Source organism: Camelus bactrianus, chromosome 17 (assembly GCF_048773025.1).
Source record: "Camelus bactrianus isolate YW-2024 breed Bactrian camel chromosome 17, ASM4877302v1, whole genome shotgun sequence".
NCBI lineage: Eukaryota > Metazoa > Chordata > Mammalia > Artiodactyla > Camelidae > Camelus > Camelus bactrianus.
In genome coordinates, this window is record NC_133555.1 from 33,586,591 (window position 1) to 33,613,088 (window position 26,498).

The following is a 26,498-nucleotide window of genomic DNA, read 5'->3' on the forward strand; positions in this document are numbered from 1 at the left end:
AGGAATTACAAATAAGGAATAAGGTAAAGCTAGAATGAACTCTGTGATATTGAACTAGAATTGGAGTTATCATCATGAAATCATGGTTTTTAATATATGTATATAGATAGATATAAAATGTATAGGTGTGTATATACCATATTTTTTTAGTTCTATTCACTAAGTAAAATAAGGGAGATGGGGTGGCTCATTCTTACAGCAGAATTCTAACAAATGTGTAAGGAATGGTGGAAATAGAAAACTACCTGGTGTTGGGGGGAGTATATAGCTTAGTGTTAGAGTGCCTGCTTAGCATGCACAAGGTCCTGGATTCAATCCCCAGCACTTCCATTAAAATACATACATACAAACATACATACATACACGTAATTACCACCCCCCAACACACCAAAAACAAAAAAACAACAACAAAAAGAAAATTACCCTTAGATAAAATCCACAGTAATAACTGTTACATGCAAGAGTTATCAATGGTTGCTAAAATTAAGTGAAAAAAGTATTCTGAGAAATAGGATATTCATATAATCTCAAAGTATGTCCCCACAAGACATTTAATAATTATAATTAATTAGTAAGTTAATTATACCTAAAATAGTTAACTTTACAGTGGCAAAACCTGACAAAAAGCACCTTATCGAAGAAGGCTAAGTTAACGTCACTAATCACAGAACAAAACCCAAATTTAATGATTTAATCACAAGAAAACTGACAACTCCAAATTGAGAAATGTCCTACAAAATAACTGCCAGTAGTCTTCTGAAGTGTCAAGGCAATAAAAGACAAAGAAAGGCCAAAGAGCTGTCATAGAGAATAAAAGGAGATATAATAACTAAATACAACATATGATCCTGGATTGCATTTTAAACCAGAAAAAAGACATTAGTAGACGACTGGCAAAATTTGAAAAAGTTCTGTAGGTTAGATAATATTATATCTATGTTAACTTCCTGATTTTGATATCTATACTATGAAATGTAGGAGTGAAGAGTATTGATATTCTTTCTAATATTTGTGTACCCACTTTGAAAGTCTGAACTTACTCCAAAATAAAAAGTTTAAAAAATTTAAAACTTTACAACAGTCTCATCCCACTAGACAGTAAGGAGACATGTCCAGTTTATTCATTAATAAATGAGCACCTAGTCCAGGGTCTTGCACATAGGAAATGCTCAGTATTCACCATGTTAACAAAAGTTAAAATGAGTTGCTTCTGATATATCCAATGATTCCAGACAGAACAACCAGTTTTACACAGCAGGATAAGGTCCCATTTACAGAAAAAATGCTATTATATTAAGATAAAATATATGTATCTTTTACTTTGAGTTTAGTCTCTGTAACTAGTTCAACATGCTGGTCCCAGTTATATGGCTCTGTGAAACCTTTCAAAATAAAGTCAAATGAAAAGATGATCCAAAGAGACTTTGCTATCTGATACACCATAACCAACAGCTATGAAAATCGGCACCCACATTTTAAATATGTCCTGGAAAACTGACATGTGAAGTACAATCTGTTTAAGGAATTCTCAACTTTTGGTTTTTCCAGTAACTACTACCAAATGTGTGTAATCTGCTGACCCTCAAGCCCCATATCCAGCAGAATACCTTAGTCATTTCTCAGACTGATTCTAAAAATCACCTTTGGTTATTTAAAGAACTTATTGTATCAAACAGGTCTCATTCTAAAGCTCCTACCCAAGGGCACAGGCTAGGCTTGTAAGTGTAGTCTGGAAGGTGAGCAGGAGCCATGTCTACACTCTCACTATACTCCTAACCTCACCCACCACTCCCCATTCTGTTAGGACCAAGAAGAAGGTAAAGAGAAAGATGATTCATTAAAAGTCAACCCATGGCAAGCTGGGTCATCCTCTCTTTGGCTAACCACAAACCTTATTTCCTTGTACTAAGGTTTCTCAGCCTTGGCACTGTTAACATTTTGGGCCAGACAATTCTTCATTATGGGGGCTGTCCTGTGTGTTGTAGGACGTTTAGCAGCAACCCTGGCCTCTATCCACTAGTGCCTATAGTGACAACCAAAAATGTCTCCAGATATTGTCAAATGCCCAGTGGCTGGGGAAGGGAGAAGAGGATGTCCAAATTCCCTCCCCCCACTGTTAAGAACCACTGTATTACAAAACAACATCAGGTCCGTGGAGGTAAGTTTGCTTCCTCTTTCTCCTGACTGCTGTTGCTTCTTGGTCTAATGCTAATTAGCACATAGTCCTTTGTGTATCAGGCATCCAAATGCCAGCTCTCTCATGGGGGAAAACATTTGATGTTTTTTTTTAAGCCCCACAAAAACCTCACAGTATGCAGGAGTGGGAGATTTGAATTTGGCCCTATTTCTCATCCTCCAGCCCCAACCCCCAACATCAGCCCTGCCCAGCAGGGGACCCTCTTCGGAGCAATGACTGACAACACAGCTTAAGCCCCAGTCACCTTCCAAAGCATCCACTCAACTCATCAGAAATTTACATACCTTCCCCAACCAAAGAGCACTCCCAACCAACAAGGGAGAGTGTGATGGGAAGACAAGTTAGATGATGCCTCTTTTCAAGAGAAGGAATCATTGAAAAATCTCTGCATTCCAATGTGGTTAAATGTTAACATTTGGGGAATCTGGGTGCAAAGTACAAAGGAATTCTTTGTACTATTTTTGAAACTTTTCTTTAAGTCTGAAATCATTTTATTTTTAACTTAAATGTATCCCTGAACAGGAATCTTACTGGAGTAACAAAGTAAATTATGATTATGATAGCACAACTTGGTAAATTTACCAAAAATCATTGATCTGTACACTTAAAATAGGTGAATTTTATGATGCTAAAGTTATGACAGTAATTTTTTAAATTAAAAAAAAAAAAAGAACCCCTGTATTCATCTCATACTAGAGGATAAAGATGACAGCTACAGTGTCAATACTGCTGGAAAAAAGTTTCTAAGAAAGATACACAGGGAGGCGACCACCACCATCAGTGATTTGGTCTTCTCCACCCCACACCCCAGCTTTAAGCTTTGGTTAACAATTGCAGGAAACCAGGGAAGATCCATGCTGGTACCTAAAAAGCATCCAGTTATAGGAATATTGTCTCTAAAAAGAGCCCAAAGATTTCCTAAATGGCATTTTCATTTTAAATCTACTTCAAAATAGTCCTTTCCTTTATTTCTGTGTGGATACTAAAACAGAAAATCCACCCAATTCTACTGAGCAACTACTGTGCACAGGCCACATGGACACTTCAAATGTGGCTTGTTTCCAATTCCATCCATCATCTTTCAGACTTTTAACTTAAATGTTCTTCTGTGTTATGTAGACACCATTAACAAAGAAATTCTTCATACATTTTTAAGATCAAAGTTTTAAATCTCTAGCTTCTGGACAAAGTGACTGACCACTTTTTAAAGACTTTTTTTTTCAAACTTGAGATATAGTTCACATACCATAAAATTCACTCTTTCGTAGTACTTTGTATAATTTAGTGGGTGTTAGTATATTCACAAGGTTGGGCAACCATCACCACCATTTAATTCCAGAACATTTTTATCACCCCAGAAAGAGAAGTTACTACCCATTAACAGTCACTCACTATTCCCTGTTGCTTTCCCCCTCTCCCTCAGATACCATCAGGACAGGTGCTATGCAGCCTCTTTCAAAACTCTTACTCCAGACATCCCAAGTTTCATGGGAGAGACACTGGGCAACAGCACCACGTGAACTGGCTGCCAATGACCTAGCTGCCACCCAAAGCAGTGTCACCACTTTCCAGGCATCTCTGAGTCCCAAGAGATGGATAAGCAGCCAAGAAAAAGGAAAGCAACCAAGCAGAGTCCAGTGTTACAGAATCACACTGTACTACTGAGCATGTACTACATGCGAGCCACTGTACCAGGCACTTCACATACATTACATATTTTAATCTGACCATTGCTTTGAGGTAGGTACTATGATTATCCTTCCATTTAATAGATGAGGAGACAGATTCAGAAGCTACAAAAGAGCTAGAAAGTGATGAAGCTGGAATCGTAAACCTGTCTGTGCTCCTAATCCTACACTTTGTATACAAAGTCATAAACCAAAAGTTATAATGAGACCACAAACTGAACGGCGCCTTTGTATAACCCCTGAAGTAATTAGAATTATACATATTCTTCTTGTTTTTTTCAATAATTGTGATCAAGTTCTAAAAGGCCTTAAGGCTGAAAATTAGCACTTATTCATATAATCTCACTTTTATAGAATATCAAACATTAACTAAAAATACAGCTAAAAGAAATCTGAGAACATCAAAGCACAAGATTAAAATATACAGGCACATTTCCAATTTAGAACAAATTAAGAACTAAACTACTTCACCCTGCCTTTTTTTTTTTTTTTTTGGTGGAGGGAAATAATAAGGTTTATTTATTTATTCTTGGAGGAGGTACTGGGGATTGAACCCAGGACCTCATGCATGCTAAGCATGCGCTCTACCACTTGAGCTATACCCTCCCCCCTAGAACTAAACTACTTTAATCCAGAAATAAACCATGAAATATGTATGACAAAATAATTACAGACCTCATCACAGGAGACACACTGGAAGTTCCTCAAAAACTGACAAATGATAATAAATGTTTACTTTTCAAATTCAAGAAAATTAAACTCCTAGAGAGACCTGAAAGCAGTCCCCTGATACTCAGCCCCAGTCAACAGGCTAAATGAGAAGTATTGTTGACATAAAAATAATCCTCTGGGCATTGCCATCAAATCTGTTTTTACCCATACACTCCACGAAGCCAAGATTGGAGCTGCTCTAACTTAGGACTTTGTTGTTCCAGTCAGATAAGTTGTTATGTTAATAACAAATATACATTCAATGCTCATTGCGTGCTAGGCCCAGTTCTCATCACTTCACTTGCATTAACTCATTTAATCCCTAGAAGTATGAGAGGACACTGAGACACAGAGATGTTATGTTAGGCCACTTGACCAAGTTACATAGTAGAAGGTGACAGAACTGGGATGCAACCCCAGGAAGTCTGCTTCCAGAATCCATGTATTCAACACCTGCGATATACTGCCTAGTGCCCAGCCAAGACTCAATCACTGGATAGGTAACCAGACTGCATAATCAAATCATTGATTTTTTTTTTTGTTTTGTTTTGTTTTGTTTTGTTTTGCTTTTTGTTTGTTTGTTTTTGTTTTGGGGTGGGGAGGCAATTAGGTTTATTACTTATTTTTAGAGGAGGTGCTGGGGATTGAACCCAGGACCTCGTGCATACCAAGCATGCACTCTACCACTTGAGCTATACCCTCTCCACCAAATTACCAATTCTTAAAATCATTTAAAATTCTCTTTAATACCCTCAACTCTCCAGAGCGTGAGAATCTTCAATAATTGTTGATTTACACACATTTTAGAATGCATTTTCCTTTCCGTTTCCCACCAATACCTCTACTGAGGGCAATCAGGAGAAGGTACCGAAATTGAAATTTCCAGAAAGAATGGCATGAGTGAAGCCACAGGTTATACAGCTGAGCTCTGGCCAGGATGCCACATTCTCTTCACTGAAGCAGTTTTAGGGGAAGGGTTTAATAAATACCACAGCCTTGCAGGAATTTATAAAAATTACTGGTTTTTTGTTACCTGGAAAGCACACAATTTAAGTACTGAAGTGTTTCATACAGTATTGCTAACAACCTGAATAAGATTCCAACAAACTGGGTCTTAGCTCATTTTTTTCCATCATGGTTTCACAAATAGTCTTCAAAGCCCTCAATATACAAGCTTTCCTTATTCATCTCATTTTAATCACAAGGACAGACCCCATTTAAGATTTGGCTTGCTTCATACACCTTCAGAAACACCCTGGCCATCCTGGTATCTTCAAAAACCCAAACTCTCTTAAAACTGTTGACACAAAAACACTATTTCATAAAACTTCATATATTCTACAGCCTTAATCCCACACACACACACCAGAAAAGGCCAGTGTCTGAAGGAATTTTCATGTTAGGTGATAACAGCATCATTTTCGGTGCACTTCATAAAGTCAGGCTGATTCTGTCATATAGCCAAGTCATCTTTGGTTAAAGAAGGCCACTGATGCTAAGAAAGTTTAGTAAAAACTCCAGAAAAATGAATTCTCCCAGAGGCCTTTTATAAAAGCATTTTATTGAATATTTGGTGGAACAGAAATAGGCAGTAAACATCACACCAGCAAATCTGAGAAAATAAAAAGCTGCAGATCAAATGACAACAGTTTGAGAGAGCTCGTACTCACAACTGGGCAACCACTGAAAGAGACAGATACTCTAACATGATGCTTCATACTCCTGTTCCCAAGTTCCAGTACAATGGCACACACAGCAAAAAGAGATAATAGTCATACCTCAATCCCCAGGGACTTGGACAATAAAGAAAGCCAAAGGTACATGACACTGCTAGAAATACCTTTCTCAGGAGGGAATGGAATAAAAGGCTCTGTGCCTCACAGTGTTTGTTGAGTTTCCACTCTTGCTAGACAGACGATGAAGGTATGAGCTGACAGACCTCTGTTGGAAATTAACTCCCCAGACAGATAGCTATTGGCTGAGTGATGCCCTGATGAATCCCCCTAGCCACCATGCTCAGTACTGCTGCAGAGCATCCGACTAGTTTGATATCTCCATTAAAGCACTGGGAAAGGGCTAGATCGGTCTTGGTTATCATCCTGAGCCACCTCATTATGGCACACATACACCATAATATCTGACAAAGCAAGCTGGCAGAAGGTTCCTTTATCCCCTTCCCCTAGATCTGTAAGTACCTGTCAGTGACAAATAAAAGACATTTCACATCAAGAGTCAGGATAGCAAAGAGTTATAAAAAAAACTCACCCCAAGGCATTTCATATAAACCTCCTCAGAAGCATACACACTGACTACTCAGAGATGCCCAGCAGATAGTGACTCAGAATCTGTATCAATTTGGTCTATAGGTAAAAACTTGGAAGGAACAAGAATGGATGAATAGACATCTTCCACAAACATTTGTACCTTATTCTTTTAAGGAGTGAAGACTTCTTACCTCACATTCTTATATGCCTCTCATAAGATTCTCAACTACTGTGTTATTGGGAGCTTGATTCATATCCATCGCCTTAAAGAATATCCAGATATAAAAATATTTTTTCCCAGAATTATGATCGGAAATTACTTGACATGAAGAAGAGGAAAAAGAGGGGGAGGAGATGACTGTCTAATTTCAAATGCTTACTAGGTACCAGATGCTATGCTGAGTGTTCTGTATACATTATTCACCAAGAGTCACTACTCAAATGCAATGTTATTCCTCAGGAAGGCTCCCCGACCACCTCATCTAGAACTGCCCTCATATGCATTCTGTCAATACCCTGTTTCATTATCTTCATAGCGCTTAGCACTATCATACATTAAATTTGTCTACTGTTCATGCTCTGACTTCTATCACTAAAACATAAGTTATATAATCTGTCTTGTTTACTGCAGCACCTCCAGCATCCAGAAAGGTGTCTGGCACATAGCAGGCACTCATCAATGTGTGATCTCACTTAATCCACACCAGAGTCCCATGATGCACTGGTAACAGAGGGAACTGAAGCTGAGGTAGGTTAAGAAATTTGTCAGAGACGACCTAGCTAGGAAGTAACATCACTGCAGAACCTACATTCCTCTTTCCTATGCTATACTACCTAGTTACAAAAAGTCCCCTCTCAAAAATTTTCCCATCAAAATGATTTGTACACATCTGAGTTGTGGTAAAGGTTATTAAAAGAATACTGATTGAATCATGAAGTATGTGCAGTTCAGCAGAAGAGGATTCTACTGCATGGCAGTGACCTCTGTCCCATAACTAGGGGAAGAATAAAAAACTAGGAAATGGGTAACCAACAAAGACGTACTCTATAGCACAGGGAACTATACTCAGTATCTTGTAATAACCCACAACAGAAAAGAATCTAAAAAAATATATATATATGCTGAATCACTTTGCTGTACACCTGAAACCAACACAATGTTGTAAATCAACTTCAATTTTAAAAAAAACTGGGAAATGGGGTTGAATGAATTAGGATATGGTGATGTCTTATTAAAAAATAACTCTAATGAATATTGGAAATGAGATCAGACAGAAATCTGGAGCTTATCTGAGAGAACTCTCTATGGGATCCATGAGTACCACATAATCTCTTGTCACCTTTCTTAGTCTGAGATTATAAAGTACCAGAAGACAGAGTCTGTCTCTTACTTGCACTCTTGCAGAGTGCCATATGATACCCTATACATGAGGATGGATACCCATCAAAACATTCTGTTTCACACCTAGAAAAATCCTCACCCTGCTCCTGCTTTATTCTGGTGTCCTATTCACTGGGAAAGGGTCATTCATGAGGCATCCAGGAACTCTAAGAGTGTTCATAGAATGGGTGGAAAGTTTGGGGAAAAGATATCTACAAGGCCACATCCCCTTGACACTGCTTGTGTAAATGAACATTTTTTCCAGGTGTGGCTCTAGAAGAAACCTGGCATAAGGATAAATCTTATCTGCAAAGAAGGCTGCCCTAGTTCTACTTGATACTACTCTTTAGGAGGTTAGATACTTTAGACAGGACTTTCCATTGGCATAGAGGCAAGAGTGAGTTAAAACACAACACTATTCTTCTGAAGATTGAATAGCTCTGATAAAAAAGCAACATCCCTCTAGGAGTTGGGAGGATGGTACAAAAGAGATGGCATCTGCCATGGCTCCCCCATTTATGTTTCCACCACTCACAGTATTCTTTAGCACAATGGCAAAGGATTTAAAGATTATTCACTGATAAAAACAAGACGCTTGTGAATTAAATGAGTGTTGTCAAATTAGGACACACTGTCAGAACGGAATCAACCATAAGTATACATATTGGGACCTTTATTCTTCTCTCCAAATATTGGCAGGTAGCAGTTTCTGACACATAATTAGTATCTGTTAAATGACTGACTCGATGTATACTGAATAAATCAGTCAACAACAACTCTGTCAAGGGGATATGGTCCTAATCCAGCCATTCTCTGAGGATCTAGCAGTATTTCTACTACTAACAATAGGTATAGATACGTCGAGATTCCTCTAATTAGTGCTTACTCCCAAAGGATTTAAAGCATATCATCTCCATAGCTGCAAGGGGACAACATGGCCAAAGAAGGGAAAAGGTTAAGTGTAATAAGCCATGCTGAATGGAACAAAGCTGATTAAAGGGCACTGGGCTATGAAAGAGGAAGAGTTTCCATGCAATACTACTATTCTCTGGCAAAGCCTTCTTTTATGATTCTGGGTACATCACATTCATACTGTTAAGTACAAGCACTGGGTACCTAAAAATCAAACTCTATCACTAAGCTTCTTTCTCTCCCTTTACAGATGGAGGAACTAAGACACCACAAAGAAAACAACTTTCCCTAAGGGAACATGACAAGAAGGATTCTATCCATTCCATAATTTCTCCCAAAACTCCCAAGCAGGGTTCAGTTCAAGACCCAGATGACAGTTCTAGGTGGCAAGCAATATACGTAGGTGTTTAAAACATAAGGTAAATACAGATTCAGATTCACCAACTCTGACTGTACGCGGCTAAGAACTTGAGTACAAAACTCCAATTTGCAAAGAACAATGATGAATGCAATACACACAATCAACAACTCTCTCCTCCCAGTGGCCCTCTTACAAAAGTAGCACATGCAGGCAGGACCTGAGTGCCACAGCAGTTGCCATCAGTTGTCTTCACCCTCAGTCTGGGTGTTAAGTACTGACCTAGAATTCCTGTGCCAGGAAGTTACCCTGAGACCACAGTCAAGGATCATCCTTTGCGTCTGGATCCCCATCTCAGTCACACTCCAAAGGGAAGCACTCTGGATCTGTCCTTTTTTTCCCATCTACTATCTTTGAAATATGGTCCAACTGTAATTGGGCACTAGTTTTTAACATACATTCTTGTACCCATTAACTCTTCTAGAGGAACTTTTTCCCAGCCTCTTTTCAAGTTTCTCCTCACAACCACTCTTTGGATGGAATGTGGTACGCTCCAAATATAGATTTCTGGTACCTTTCCAAAGTTGAGTCACTTGAAACCCTCCCTCCCCATACGTAAAAAATATATCCTTCCAGCATCATTTGACCGAAGTATAAAGCAACCTGGTTGGCCTCCATGCATCCGATGGCATCTTCCAAGAGTGAAAACTCCACGCAGACATAGCCATAGTCGTAACCTGGGGACAGCATTTAAATACAGACGGGAGTGGTGTTAGTGCTTTGAAAACACAAAAGACACACTTAAATCCCCTGTTTCTGAACCCCTTAAACACAAGCCCTCCCAGCTAGGCCCTCCCTCCCCTATACTAGGCAAGCTGCTACCCCAAACAGAAAAAAGTACTGAAGGAAAGTCTAGATGTTTCTGGACCTAGAGAGTCATTCCAAAATGGCTTTTTCTATTAACCAAGAAGATCCTTTGCCCTCTTTAGCACTGATGATCTGGAGAGGGTACCCCCAGAATTGGGTAATTCCACAGAAAATTCAAATGGGGACCCAAAACATTTTAACCACAGGCTGAATCCTCTGGAAAAACAAGATCAACAAGAACAGAAAAGTATCTGGAAAAAAATGTATCCTGAGAGAGGAAGGAGAAGAATTATCCCAAAGCTATGCTAATAGTCACCACTTTTCAAGAAGAAACCACCTTCAAAGAGAGAAGTGCTGACAGACTGAGGCAACTATTCTGTTTGGATACCACAGGAGGCTTCTGGTTGGCAAGGGATAGACCATTTCAGGTCTCCTCTTTTTTTCCTTGTTTCAACTCAAGTCATAAACCAGCTAAAATCTTTATGAAAGGAAGAAGGTGTAAAAGCATAAATAAGTACAAATAGCTGGGTCCAAAATTGTGCTTATGCACAAAGTTGGCGGTAGGTTAGGCTGGGGGAGAGATAGCAATTGTTAGCAATCAATATCTGTTCAGGAATTGTACATACCATTAGAGTATAAAGCACCGTCCACCTTTCTCCTGAGCAAGTGTTATTTGTGGCTCTCATGACCCATGAGATTGGGAAGTCATGGGATTTACAAGCCAATAAATTCTAATACTAAGCCATCCTATAATTTCCCTGATACTGCCACTATTTAACTACAAAAAAAACACTTATTAATGTAATGCTCCACAAGTGGCTTCCATGCTTCCTCCAATGCCTCACAGGACAAAGAAGCTCATCTTTAAGAGCAACACTGTTCAAATGTATTAGCAAGAAAAAGATGTGATTTGTTCAGATAAGAAATAAAACTCAGAGAAGGAGAAACCACGTGAAACCTAAGTCAATTTTGAGTACCAAGTATATATAACAATAGGAAACCGGTATCATTGAATGAAGGTAACAAAGCCCCTCCAAAGAAAGTAAAAACAAAAACAAACAAACAAAAACTAGGGCAATAGAAAATATAACTTAAAAATAGACTAAACTTAGTGAAATAAGTTGGATTCCTTGTCACATGGAATGAATGGCCTGAAATGTTTTTTAATGATAGTAGTAAAAGCTGTGACTTTAGATGTGTTAAATGTTCCAAGGTCATTATATAATGTTACAATGGCATAATTTGATTCTTGCCTTGAATTTTAAGAAATGACCAGGAAGAAGAGAAGAAAGCTACCAGAAATCTGAGCACCATCTTAGTAAGACAGAGACTTTCCACCTGATTTCACAGCTTTGACCAACACAGATTAGAACTAACTACGCTCGTTTCGGCAGCACATATACTAAAATTGGAATGATGTAGAGAAGATTGCAGTGTCCCCTGCTCCAAGGATGACACGCAATTACTTCAATTAAAACATTTTAAAATTTTTTAAAAGCTTAAAAAAAAAAAAAAAAAAAAAAGAACCCCCAAAATCACTATTTAAACTTACCACAAAAATCAGTCTTCTCTGATTTGTAACTACTTGAAGAAATGAAACTACTTTAGAGAAACAGTGTATGTACTTGTGCATGTCCTGTTAACAGTGGGAATTGTTTTGTTACTAAATTCCTTTCAAGTGGATTTTCTTGATTAAACTCAGTGAACATCTCATACAAAGAACATTCTGCATTTTGTACAGGGCTCTGAATGTTCTTGGGAAACACTGTAGAATAGCAGAAACAACTAAGGTGATTTTTATCACCAAATATCTACTACAAACACTCAAATGCATGTCCATCAGGAATGGGCAGCCATGGAACAAGCAGATGCACTGATGATTACCTCTACAGAATATATCAAAGGAACGTCCAGGTATGTGTAAAGCTAATCCTCTTCACAGCTGCCAAAATGAAAAGCATAGGGAACTAACAACAAATTGGCAAAGCTCTGAGTTTCCTTTCTGTGCTTAAAGAAGTAACTACTATGGCCCAGAGGAGCACAAAGTATCTGTGTATAGAGAGAAAGGATTTCATGACAACATTCACACTTTGATAAAGAACAAACAAACTATGTCACTGGGAAGGAAAAGATACAGCCTAGGGGAGAAATAATGAGCACTAATAGCATCTCTATACATCAATCCTGAGATACTGTATGTCAACAATGTACTTCAAATATAATATTAAATTCACAAATTCAACACTCAATTTCTTCTGCCTGAAACTTTAGCTATCAAACAAAAATAGAAATTTAAGGTCTAATTATAATACCTAAAACTTAAAAAATAAATAAGTAAAAATTAAAAAATACCCAATCTTGATTCCAGGCACTTTGTGTGTCCAAGACTTATAGTTGTACTACAAGGATTTTCATAAATTGCCAAAACAGGTGACAATACCAAGTAATATTTACATAGCACTTACTGGTACAAGAGTATATTCTAAACTTTACATATAACAATTTAATCCTCACAAGACTATACTATAAGGTAAATATTATTAACCTCATTTTACCTGTCATAGGAAAGCAATCAAAGAATAAGTAGTTTGCTCAAAATCACCTCAATGGTAAGTAGCAATACCGGGCTTCAAACCCAGGCAGTCCAGATTCAAACTGATGCTATTAACCACTATACTGTATAGCCTTTCATCCTTTACTAAGAGCCTGTACTGAAAAAAAAAAAAAAAAGATTCTATCTAATATAAATCTGAATTCAAACTCTACAGAGCTCAATCACAGAAAGGATCCCACATGCCTTAGCATAGATAAGACTATGTCTATAGTTAAGAACTATTGAAATTTGAGCACAACGGTTACTCTAGTTCTAAAATATCTGTGGCAGAGCCATTGTGAGTTGGCCCAAGTGTCCAAGTTAGAAAGCAGTTAAAGGACTTTCGTGGACTGAACATAAAGGCTATCAAAATTCTTTCAAAAGGACAAACAGACTATGTCACAGTTTAAAAGACATAAGCCCAAAATTCTTGTTGTAAATGACAGTTATAAAAATTATAATATGGTATGATACCAATATAGTATATTTAATATAGTACATTTTAAAAGCTTTAAAAAATGAGAACAATTATCTAAAATGTATATAGGGAAAAGGACTGGAATTAAATACAATGAAGTCATATCTAAATCAGAGGTTAGAGGTGAAAGTCAGCATATGAGATGAAAACCATGCATTGTCAAAATCATACTTGAACACCCCAGGGTGAAGAACAACATACCATCTCTCAATATAGGTTAAGTCCAACACTGCCAGTCTTTTCTCCAGCGTCGCAATAGATCACTCACTTTTCTTTTGGCTGACACCAGATGAAGAGGTTGGCTTGCATTTAAGGGCCATAACGTATGAAAAATATATCACTTTAAATAACAGACTCACAGCCAGCACAGTGAATGCTCACACTCAGAGAAAACTAGAAACAGAGACCACCTGAAGCCATAGCTGAGTCACACCTCAACCTCTCATACTTATTTCAAGAGAGGGAAAACGGAGTGTGAAACAGGGCAGAGGGGTTGAGCAAGCACAGGTGAATACACAGAAATCTGAAAATGATGTAATGTGACACAACTGTAAACAAAAATGATTACAGTGGTTGTATTGTTAAGTGAGATAACTGGTGATTTTTAATAATTTCTCAAATGTTAAAAATTCATTAAAAAGGGGGGGTGGGTATACTCAAGTGGTAGAGTGCATGCTTAACATGCACGAGGTCCTGAGTTCAATCCCCAGTACTTCCTCAATAAATGAATAAATAAACCTAATTACCTCCCTAAAAACCTAAAAAAAACCCTGAAAAAACAAAAATAAAAACAAAATTCACAGAAAACGTTCTAGTTGACATAGAAGATATTCCACTCAGAGACCTAAACATTCTGAAAACTACCAACCAACCTTGCATTCAGAACTGCTAAGAACCCTTTGGAATCATCAAGATGGTAAACTCAAAGTTGAAAGCCCCTTAGACAGATTCTTACCTAAAAAGAGCAATTTAAAAAGTCTCTTCTATTACCTTTCTTTTCCACCGTCACACGCTGGGAAGAAGTCTGGTGGGCTGATGGGTCTTTGTGCCTGTTTATGTGACTATTAAAAAGCATATCTTACTCCATTTTCTAATCTAAACATATAGATTTCTCATAGAAATGTTAATGCTTTTTTTTTTTTTTTTTGGCAGCAGAGAGGGATGAGAACAGGGCAAGGGAAGGAAATCTAAAAAGGTAATGTTAAGTTTTCAACTCTTCTCCATCTTCATTTACCATGTGGTTGGTTGCCTGTTCCCCCAAAAAGTATCTGTGATAAAAGCTAACCAGGTGCTTAAGGGAAAACAAGGCACAGAAAACAAAATGCTGATAAATAATCAATCCCAGAACTAATAATTCTTTAGTCTCTGCCCCTAGAAAAGCTGCCTCAGTGATGCTGACAAACATGGCCCCTGACTATTCAAGTCGTGTTAGTCTATACCAACCCAGTTTTCATAACGATTATACAAGATTTATTTAAGCAAATGAGATGAGCAGCCCTATACTCAAACTGATCTAGAAAAATCCATTAACATAAACAAGTCCAGTTGAAGCTCCCATTAGAAGCAGACTGGTTGGCTCTGAAAAAGCCCAGAATATATACACCAACTATGAAATGGAAAAAAAAAAAAAAAAAAAAAAGAATCAGGAATTTTAAAAGACAGAGAGAGGGGAAAAGAGATTTTTAAAAAATTTTACTGGGTATCTTTGAGGAAAAAGAAAACCGCAGGGGTTTTCCTCTCTAAACAAGGAGAATAATATGTGGGAAAAAAGCATTATGAATAAAAAAAGCACCATGAAAAATCTTAATAGAGATTTAAGAGGGCTTAGTTCTATCAGTCCTGCTTTCCTAATTCCATTTCACTGGGGATACAGGTGTTTAGAAGGAAAGTAAAATATTAGCATGTTGGAGATTTTAACAAAAACCAAACAGAATAGATCCAGGTATCTGAATTCCTATCAGAGGAAATAACATGACAAAGGAGGCCTGTGTGAAAGATTTTCAACAGGTACTTTGTTTTGTTAAAATCTCAGCTTTCATTATGAAAATTAGGAAAATAATCTGATTTACACATCAAACTACCATCTGGGAAGAATGAAATTGGCCCACATGAAATCTATCACTTTGACTTCTTATAAGCACTTACAATTCCCTCCCTTTCAACTATGCATATAAGGACTGCTGGTTTATAATAAAACAGATGAAACAAGGAAGACATACACTGATGATTATTTGCTAAATTTTGAAAACTGTATATGGTTCTATTTTACTTAGCTCTCCATCTGCACCAACTGGTTATTTATTTATTTATTTATTTAAGTTTGTATTTGCAAGTAGTTTTCAAAGTCCAGCATTAACCTTAGGGTCACTTCTTCCTGATTAAGGTTCTCTGGGCCCAGACTAACATTTGTTAGGAAATTCTCACCCGTATTCAATTCATTTCAATTTCATTGACATTTACAGTGCTGTGTGAGCACAGTGGAGGGGAGTGTCCTAGCCTCAGAGAGCTTAGTCTAATGGAACAGTTATGACAAGTAGATAGACATGGACCATCTCAAGATACTTCATAAGTCAAAATTAGTCATTTATTTATTTTTATTGAGCTATAATTGACAAATAACATTGCATTACTTTTACATATACCACATGATTTGATGTATGTATATACTGCAAAATGATTACCACAATAAGTTTAGTTAACATCCATCCATTACCACACACAGTTACAATTTTTTGCTCTTGTGATGGGGACTTTTAACATCTACTCTTATTGCAACCTTCAAATATACAATACAATATTGCTAACTATAGTCATTATGCTGTATATTAGATCCCCAGGACTTTTTTTTTATCTGGGAACAATTATTATTTACAGAGCCAATGATTTAGTTCAACTTTTGTTCACTTAAAAATAAACAAACAAAAAAACCTACAGAGCAACCATCAGGAGTAAGATCTGTAGTTTTTTCCCCAGCTAAGAACATTCCAGCCTGGTAGGAAAGATGGTACAGGCAAAGCAAAAGGATCACCCAAGAGAGGAGCATCATCAATGCTGAAGCAAACTGCCCATGCAGAGATGACCCCAGAACAAGAGAGGTCCCAGATCAGGGGGTGAGGTCTTTTCATTTCTGTATCCCAAACGCCAGCATAATGTCTGGCACATGATGGCACTCAGTCAATGCCACAGCCTTGTAGTGGGTATCTTCACTGGAGCAACACACAAGAAAAGTAACTTCTATAGTTCTGTACATAGGCAAGAAGCTACAGCTAATTAACCGCAGGCTCTCAGTCAAGCCACTTCTCTGTGGGACTGGGCTATCCCATACGTCAAGTAGCAATGATGGTAACTCTTTTGGAGGATCATTTCAGGGGTGCCTGAGATAATGTATTTCAGTATCCCTGTGCTTCTATTATAAAGCAGTATTAGGGACTAAATCTGCCTCTAAGTTTCTGCTAAAATTTTAGCACTGATGGAAATTTCCTCACTGATTTCTAGTGTATACTAAAACTTTATCTGCTTTTTCTCTAGATCACAAAGCAATTTTCATTACGACCAGGAAGGAAAATATGGCCCATAGACATTTCTTTCCCACTGCCTTGGTCCTAGTATAAAAAGGAAAATTCATTAATTAAGGGACTCTGGGAAGGTTCTGAGCTAGAAGCTGTTCAAGATGACAGAGATCAATCACACTAGCGAAGCCACTTACTTACCTATTCCAGAAGTGAACTAGCATCTCGAGAAGAGTTATTAGACAACTGGCATTCTGTGAGACTCACGCTGACCAGACTAAGAGCCTAGGTCATCATGCCCTGTAATAGAGAACTGATGCCCGACTAAAGGAAGTAGGCACGCCAGATGCAGCCTTAGGATCCCCATCTGTGGTATCATAGAAAGATATTTGGCCTTTGTTCCAGTTTCCTGGCAAGAGCTCCTAAAACTCTTGGAATTTCCTGCGTGATAAGGGCAGTGAGAGTCTTCTGTTTTAATGAGATGACTCTTGGTAGGCTCCTAGATAGCTCCAAGATGGGGCCTGGTCATCAAAAGACCAAGATGTGATGATGAGAAGCTTGGAAATTTCAGCCTCGTTCTGTAACTCCCAGAGTGGAGAAAGGGGCTGGAGATTGAATAAATCACCAGTGGCAGATAAGTTAATCAACAATGCCTACATAATGGAACCACCATACAAGCTTCTAAATGATGGGATTTGGAAAGCTTCCAGGGTGGTGAATGTATCCTTATTCTGGGAGGGTGCACCCTAACTCCTCGGGGCACAGGTTCTTACACTCAGGATGCTTCTAGACCTATGTACCTATCTACCTCTTCATCTGGTCCTTTATGATAAACTGGCTATGTGTTTCCCCGAGTCTTGTGAGCCATTCTAGCAAATTATCAAACCTGAAGAGGGTGGGAGGTTGTAAGAATCTCCAACAGAAGTACAGGTAACCTGGGGATCTGATGCTTGTGAATGACGCCTGAAGTAAGGGCAGTCTTGTGTGACTGAGGCCTTAAAACTGTGGAGTCTGATGCTAACTCTGAGTGGTTAGTGTCAGAACTGAACTAAATTATAGGACACCTACTTAGTGCCAGAATTGGCTGGTGTCAGAAGGAAAAAAAAATCTATCATCTCTCTGCCTATGTGATATGGAGGCAAACACTGCTTTCCACTGATGTCTTTCCAGAACATGTTCAGACCTCCATCTCTCACTACAGGAGATCTGTCGCCCCCCCTTTTGTCAAGTTCAACTGCAAACACCACTGTAATCAGCTAAGTTTGCTGATAGCACTTGTCCTGCACACCGTCATTTTAAAATACAGAACTATTCTTGGTTAAGGTTTCCCAAAACTTTTCATTAGATATGCTTGTACACCGTCAAACATATTCATTGGCTGATAAACAAGGTGAATACTTTCTAGGGCTTGATATTAATCCAAAACCAAAACTAAACATTTTTAATTTTCTTTTAACAAATATATAGATCTTAAAATTCCTTATAATTATACAAACAACAGAACAGAAAACTCTTACTCCCTCACCACTACACAGTTTCAGAAATTAAAATTAAGTCTGTTGGTATTTTTGACAAAAATTTCTTGAGAGGGTCTACTCATCCAATATTTTATTTCCAGAGTTAGCACATACAGGTTAACTAATACTTTCAGACTGAAGAAACACATCCTAATACTTACACAAATATTATTTAACCACCAATTCACATATAACCTCACACACTGCTGTCAGGAATTTTTGTAGCTTGGCGTATGAGATAAACAACAGGATTAATATTTTCTTCTTTAACTGGAGACAAGCAAAGGCAGGAAATCAGTATAGTTTGTGAAACAAATTCAATGGATAGGGGTTACTAGGAAAAGACCTAACGAAGCTTAAGCTATGTGATCAATTTCCTACCTTGTCACCATCATTCAGGGATATTTGATTCATTTTTTAAAATGACATTATTTTGTCACTTTCCCTCACCAGGGCTATGAAGTACTACTGCATGGCCCCGACCGTACCTCCTGTACCATGGGATTTTTTCATAAGCATTTGACAATTATGACAACCAACATTCACTTCTGACAAATGCAAAAGCACCTGTGGGTGTTCAAATTAAACATAAAACAGAAGGAATATTTTTTGTTTGGTTTTACTTTGTTTCTCCCATTCCCCCTACCCCTAAAGCAACTGAACAACCATAAGAGGTATAAATCAAGCCAATAAATATCTTCTTTTTCTTTTTCCAGGCCAAATTCAGAATTTAAAATAGTGATTAAAAACAAAAATAATAGGCCCCATACAACCAAAAGAAAGAATACCACAACAAAACTAACATTCTTTCAACAGAGCCAGGACTAAGTTCTACAGATGAAATATTACCATTTCCCCTATACTGGTTCCTAAGGTACATTTTGAGGTGGTTTGAAAGTTAGGTTTCAGATAACTCTAAACATCTCAAACTGCTCCTGATCATTTAAAAACTCCCATAAAGGGAAAGCAACCCTCTTTTAGTAAGGAGAAATGATGGAGAAACTTCCCAATACTGAGAATGACACAACCAAGAACTTTCAAGGTCTCCAAAGTTTCCTGTGTAGAAACAGCTCCTCTCTGGAAATTTACAAATTCTCACAACCCAGCTACATTTTTAGATGCTGAAAATATTCTTTTTAAAAATATGCATTGGAATAGAAGAACAATAAGCCTTCCAGAGAGCACACAAAAAGCAAGGTCCATCTGTATGCATTTTTCTCTACTTCTTATCTGATCATTTCCTGTGACACCCAAGTGAAAGTTCTGATTTCTTTTTCTTCTCTGAAACTCAGGGAACATCACTTTATTTGCTGATCTCTCTGACCAATAATTACCTTCAAGGGGTTATTCTCTTTTAATCCTGCTGCCTCTAAAAGTCCTATTTTTGTCATCATCTAGTAACCTTAGGATTGGAAATGACCAAATACTTTCCATCAAGTTACCAGAGTAGTAAATTCTTTAAACTTTCAGCCAAAAAGACCCATGATACATGAGAACCCTCAGATCCCTTTATAAAAACTGAATTATAAGATACTGTGGCATATTCAGAAGAAGAACAGATACCCATTTCCTACAAAAACTGAAGCTCCTTATAGTCAACAATTACATTGTTTGTGTTCACCAGTATAAACTCTGAATCTCAACACTCATATATATTGGTTGGATGAATGAATCAATAAACAATAACACTGTCCAATAGCTTCAAAGATAAAGCCATACACTAGTCAGAATGGCACATATTTGGTGGTAACACCAAAGAATGAATCACAAGTTTTTCTAGGTTAGAGTGCTGTTTTACTTAAAAAGATGAAAATTTAACATTTCCTATGCATTGCATAATGAACTGAACTGAGACCAGAGACAACTAATTATGAGCTCCACTACGAAGGTATAAGTACCAGTCAGTAGGCCATTTATATCTGTGCTGAAATTCTGTAAATATTCTTTTACTCATGAAAATGTTTTTAAGAAATTAATTTTATATGACTTGTCAACCAATTTTCAAAAAGGCTTACTTTAAAAAATTGATATAATTCACATACCATAAAATGCACCCTTTTAAAGTGTACAATCAGTGGTTTATTAGTAAACTAGTGTAACCATTACCACTATCTAGTCCCTAAAAGGCTTATATTTAAATTAGATAGAAGACCTAAGTGAAAACCATGTAAGAACCATGGAAGCAGGTAAAAACTGCTTTAATTTACATTCTGAGGGTAGAGAATGTAAGCTAGAAAAGGTGAGCACAAATCAGATGTTTTACAAGGGGAAAGTTAAAGGAAGAAGCCAATGTATTTCAAATCTTGTAAACAGTTTTTATGGATGGCTTCTATCTGCTTCCTATTGAAGATAATTGTATAAATGACTCTTCCTCTCTGGACTGAAGCTGTGAGTCAAGTGGCCCTCCGCACTATGCAGGCTGATTAATGACCTTTTTCTTCTTGCTACTCTATCAGAAAAAAACTCTTCAGTAAATTCTCCTAACCACCAAAAGGCACAGGAAGCCCCAGATAGCCTTATACAACCTAGAAGACTCAGTCAAAGCCACCTGAGCATTTGGCCAAAAAGACAAGTGAGAAACCAGGGGCAATCCTACCTAAAGAGAAAGGAACTCAGAAAGGCAGAGAACTGATAGAGGGATATACACAGAGTTCAAACACCTTCCACATCTCAGAAAGGCAAAGTCCATCTCAGCCAATAGTTTTGGAGAAGAGAATATAACCTGCCAATTAAGTCATCTGCTCATCATTGTCATGCTACAGTCTCAAAACAGCTATCAGTTCTACCTCCAGATATTATGTATGGCTTAGGTAGAGACTTCCAATGCTATATAGTCTACCAAGGAAAAAGTGTCAAGCTGGTGGTCCTTGTTCCTGAATAAAGTGATGCCTTGGGTAGTGAAGTTATGAAGGATGTTCCATTCTCAGATCCAGAGTAAGACTCTATACCCAAAAGCCCCAAGGAAAGGTAGGATGCAGGGAGCCCAATAAAAGTCAACAATAACATTACAACTTTCCACCAGAGCTGCATATTACCACTAACCATCCTTGCTAACTTAAGGGATTTCAACAAGGAAGCTTTAATTGAAGGATGAGTCAAATTCCAGAGAAAAAATGAGTTTCATCTTAAGTGTCAGGAAAGTTAACAATTCCAAAGAAAAAGATTAAATAAAACCAGTCATTCTAAAGTCTTGCTTTCCAAAACAGTCAGCAACAGTCTACTTTAAAGTCAGTAACAAACCCTCAAAAGTGCCCACCCCCGACCAAGCCTGAAAACATGGTTGATCCTCTAAGGCAACTGCTCCCCTCACTAGCTAACAGAACTAAACTCAAACTTCCCTGAGACACTAAAACTTAGTGCCTCACTGCTCCCATAAAGTCTACAGGGACCTCAAGCTATCATTTCCCCAACAGTCCAGTGGGCACCTGTTCTGCATCACACCACTTAACAAGGCTCAGAACACATTATTATCAGCGACAACTCGCTGATGTCTCTGCTCATGGTACCAAGTTGTCCACTCCCAGGGCCTACACCAAGGTAATCTCTCAAAGTGAGGGTAAGGATAACAAAACACCCATACTCTCTAATAGGACCTTCTATTCAAAGTCTTTGGGGTGGCAAACTTTAAAAATGAAATAAGGCAAATCCCTAGATAATTCCAAAGATGACTAAGATTAACCCAATTCCAGCACCTCTCCCAAGGTTCACTTGATCCCTCCAGTACCGCATCATGGGATTCTTCTCCAGGTGTATAGTTCTCCACTCAGTCACAGAGTCCTTCCACTGCCTCCACAAGACTCAACCAGCCCTATAAAGTGCCTCTTGCCTTCCCAGACATTCTTATTTTGAAAGCTCAGCCACTTTTCCTTAAGGCTTACTGTAAACACCCTCCCCAAATGTGGTACCAAACCCAGTAAGACTGCTGAAAACATCTTCTGCAGTTTTAGAGATGTGACAAGTAAATGTGATATTTTCTGATTAGCCTATGATCAGTTTTTCCCTAACAACTAAAGTTTTTACCTGTCTATTCTGTAAATGCAAAAATAAAGCAAGAATGTGTATTTGCATTTTCCAACTAATTCCTTTTTTTCTAAGTGATACTACTCCATTTGGGATACCATAAACCATGCATGTTTTGAATCATCAGTGTCAATCCATTTCACAATGCATTTCTGCCCCTAAACTGAAAGATCCTCTCAGGGTTTTTCCTTCTTTTCTTAAGGATGGTACTTCTGTTTTATCAACATAGAGGTAAAAACTCAAACCATTTCAGTTGTGAAAAATGAAAGATATGAGCTTGTTACCCTAAATAAATGTGGAGGGCCTCTGATACAATGTCATTTTCAATATACCCAAAATGCTAGGGTACAAGACTAAGTGACTTGGTCACTGCAAATGCTCCCTCCCTAAGAAGAAATTTCCTTCCCAGGGCCACAGAAACTGGGTCCATTCATTATACAAACACTGACAGAATCAAAGCAAGACACTGCTCCTTCCTGCTAACACCACACATTAACCTTCTAACTTTCTGACACTAGTTAACAAAGTAGTACTAAAATAACTCTGTAGCACTTCAGTTTACTCTGGAGAGCTACTTTCTATGTAGGAAACTTATAAGGAAACATAATTTTTTGACTAAAGGATACGAATTCTCTTGGAAAAAAACATCACAGCAAGCTTTACATTGTACAGTATTCAAGTTCATCTAAAAACCAAGAGCAATTCTGTCTGCATTCTTATGTTAGAGAAACACTGCGAGAATGAGAACATCTACAACCATCCCAAGATCTCTGGAGGAAGTATGCTACATAAATAGAAAGAACAATTAGGAACACAAAATAACATCAATACTACTCCAGCTTCTGCCTCAGATTTGTATAGCAGCACTGGTATCAGGTAGGCAAGGCCTTGCCATGGGATCCTATAGTACATAAGTATTAGCATCTTCTACTTATAGAAGGTCCACTTGCCTACCAAGTCTATTTTAAACTCTGCAAAAAAGTTCTAGAATTAAGAATATAAACAGTCAATCTAATGCAGTGGTTCTCACAATTCAGGGTGTATCAAAAATCACATGGAGGGCTTGTTAAAGCAGAGGCTGGTAGGCCCCACAGCCAGAGTTTCTGATTCAGAAGGTCTAAAAGGGGGCCTGAGAATTGGTATTTCTAACAAGTTCTGAGGCAGTGCTGACACTGCTGATCCAAGACCCACTTTGAGAACCTCTGCTCTACAGTTTGTTGACAGAAGCTGTTCGTTGTAGTCTTTATCTTGCAAGATATCTGCTGATTGTTTAAAAATAAAATAGATCAGCTTTATGTCAGCTTTTCAAATTTTTATTGGAAATAATTTCCAAGTTACAAAAAGAAGTACAAGAATAATACAAAGAACACACTCATATGCCTGTTACCAGATTCATCTCTTGATACATTTTGTCATATCTGTTGTATTATTACTAATCTCTTCCTCCTTTCACCATATACACCCAATATTTTTTTAAAGCACATGAGAGAAAACTGCATACATCATGGTCCTTTACTCCTAAAAACTTCAGTGTATATTTCCCAAGAATAAGGATATTCTCTTACATAACCAAATAGTTACCAACTTCAGTGAATTTAACATTGATACACACTACCACAATCAATATATAAAAGTTCCATTATGTCCCCAAATTCCCTCATGCTTCCACTTTACAGTCAACTCTTCCTCTAATACCTTGGTAACCACTATTTTCTATTCCTATAATTTTGCCTTATCCAGAATGTCATATAAATAGAATCATACAGTATGTAGTCTTTTTTAAAAAGTTATGGTCAAATACACAGAACATAAAAAGTATACAATTCAGTGACATTAATTATATTCAGTGCTTTGCAACCATCACCACTATCTAGTTCCAGAAGAACATTTTTATCACCCCAAAGGGAAACCCCACACCCATTAAGCAGTCACTCCTTATTTCTCTCTTCTCCAGCCCCTGACAACTACCAAACTGCTCAACGTGCTTTTTGTCTCTATGGATATGCCTACTCTGGATATTTCATATAAACGGAATCAGACAATATGTGGTCTTTGTGTCTGGCTTCTTTCACCAAGAATAATGCTTTCAAAGCTCATCCAAGTTGTAGCATGTGTTAGAACTTTGCTTCTTTCTATGGCAGTGTGCAGCTTTTGAGTCTAGTTTCTTTCACTTGGCATAATGCCTTTGACATTCAGCCATGATGTTACCTGCATGAGTAGTTTCATCATTTTTATTGCTGAGTAGTATTCCACTGTATGTAAATACCTCCAGTTTGTTTGCCCAGACCACAGCTGCTTGCCATACACATCACTCCATATACACCGCATTATTCATTCCATGCATACTAGGAACCCATCAGGGCCAGACAGAGTGTCAAGAACCAGGAAAACAGGAAGGAAAAACACAGATAAGGCTCCTGCTGTCACGGAGCTAACTCTAGTGGAAGGAATAAGATACACAAAACCACTGAGAAAATTATCAAAGCGATAGATTCTATGATGATGAACCAAGATATGACAAAAAATGACTAAGTGATTTTAGACTGGATGATGAAGCAAGGCCTCTGAGAAGTGAAGCTGAAGCGAAGAATTAAACCCCAAAAGACAAGTGAGGATCAGAAGCAAGAGCAGTGCAAAGGCTCTAACAGAGAAAGAAGTCTAGCTGTGTGGCTAGAGCATAAAAAGAAAGGTGGAGAGAAGTGTGGGATGAGGTCAAACCAACAGCCAAGGGCAAGCTCACGCAGGACTTTGTAAGTCAGAACAAGAAGTTGGGAATTTCTTCAAAGTGAGATGGAAGGGCACTGGAGGGTTTTACACATGGGAGTAACATGATCAGATAATTTCAAAAGTTCATTCTACTTGCCACACAGTGCTGTTATACAGATAACACAGGACTGGTAACCCAATCTTTTCATCTAGAGAAGTATATATACATACATGTATATATATATTTTTTTCTTAGACTATCACTTTATATAATAAAGTGTCAAGAAAAGGCTGCATTTCCTGAAAGCTGATTATTTTTTTAACCACCATCCTGAATGATTTCATATGTCTATCAATATCTTTGGTCTGCCAACTATGATTTTATTTTATTTTTTTTTCAATTATGATTTTAATAGCTACCATAGCCAGCAAATTTAAGAAATTCCTCTGTGGACCTCATACATTAATGTGAGTTTTAATTTGCTAATAAATCTGACAATACAAACAGAAAGTTAATAAAAACTAAAGAAATGAAGATTTTAAATTGCTATTTAAACATCAAGACATATCTCATTTCCTAAAAATATCAATACTTAATGAAAGCAGTTTGTGAAACAAGATCAAAGCTGAAATTATTGCCCTATGGCTTAAAAAGCAATTGCAGCTTATAAATTCTACTTTTAATTCCCAAAGTTAACAGTAAATTAAGAAAGTGTGTATGACAGAAATCTGTGCATTTCTATAAACAACAAAATATCAGAAAAAGAAATTAAGAAAACAATCCCATTTACCATTGCATCAAAAAGAATACCTAGGAATAAACCTACCAAAGGAGGCAAAAGACATGTACTCCGAAATCTGTAAGACACTGATGAAAGAAACTGAAGACGACATAAACAGATGAAAAGACATACCATGTTCTTGAATTGGAAGAATCATTATTGTTAAAATGACCATACCCAAGGCAATATACAGAGTCAATGTAATCTCTATCAAATTACCAACGGCATTTTTCACAGAACTGGAACAAAAAATTGTTTAATTTGTATGGAAACAAAAAGACTCGAAATAACCAAAACAATCTTGAGAAAAAAGAACAGAGCTGAAGGAATCATGCTCCCTGACTTCAGACTATACTATAAAGCTACAGTAATCAAAACAGTATGGTTCTGACATAAAAACAGGCCCACGGATCAATGGAACAGGATAGAGAGCCCAGAAACAATCCCGTGCACTTATGATCAATTCATCTATGACAAAGCAGGCAAGAATATACAATGGAGAAAATACAGTCTCT

At 37.6% G+C, this 26,498-nt stretch overlaps 1 protein-coding gene and 1 non-coding gene across 10 annotated transcripts in view; one reads left to right on the top strand and one right to left on the bottom strand.

The window, feature by feature from the left end:
* The window catches only part of RBM6 (RNA binding motif protein 6), an 87,565-nt gene that overhangs the window by 37,065 nt on the left and 24,002 nt on the right, over positions 1-26,498 (bottom strand). For 6 of the 9 annotated variants that reach the window (XM_074344868.1, XM_074344867.1, XM_074344866.1 and 3 more), the window contains one exon: positions 10,175-10,248. The exons of 1 other annotated variant lie outside the window; for it this stretch is intronic. In XM_074344868.1, coding sequence (XP_074200969.1) covers positions 10,175-10,248 — 74 coding nt within the window. Of the gene's footprint in view, positions 1-9,793; positions 10,133-10,174; positions 10,249-26,498 lie in introns of those variants that run through there. 2 more of the 9 variants (XM_010969163.3, XM_074344871.1) reach the window with 1 other exon arrangement.
* Positions 11,757-11,864, top strand: LOC123612582 (U6 spliceosomal RNA). Its single transcript, XR_006719869.1, has one exon. It is a non-coding gene; the product is annotated as a U6 spliceosomal RNA (small nuclear RNA).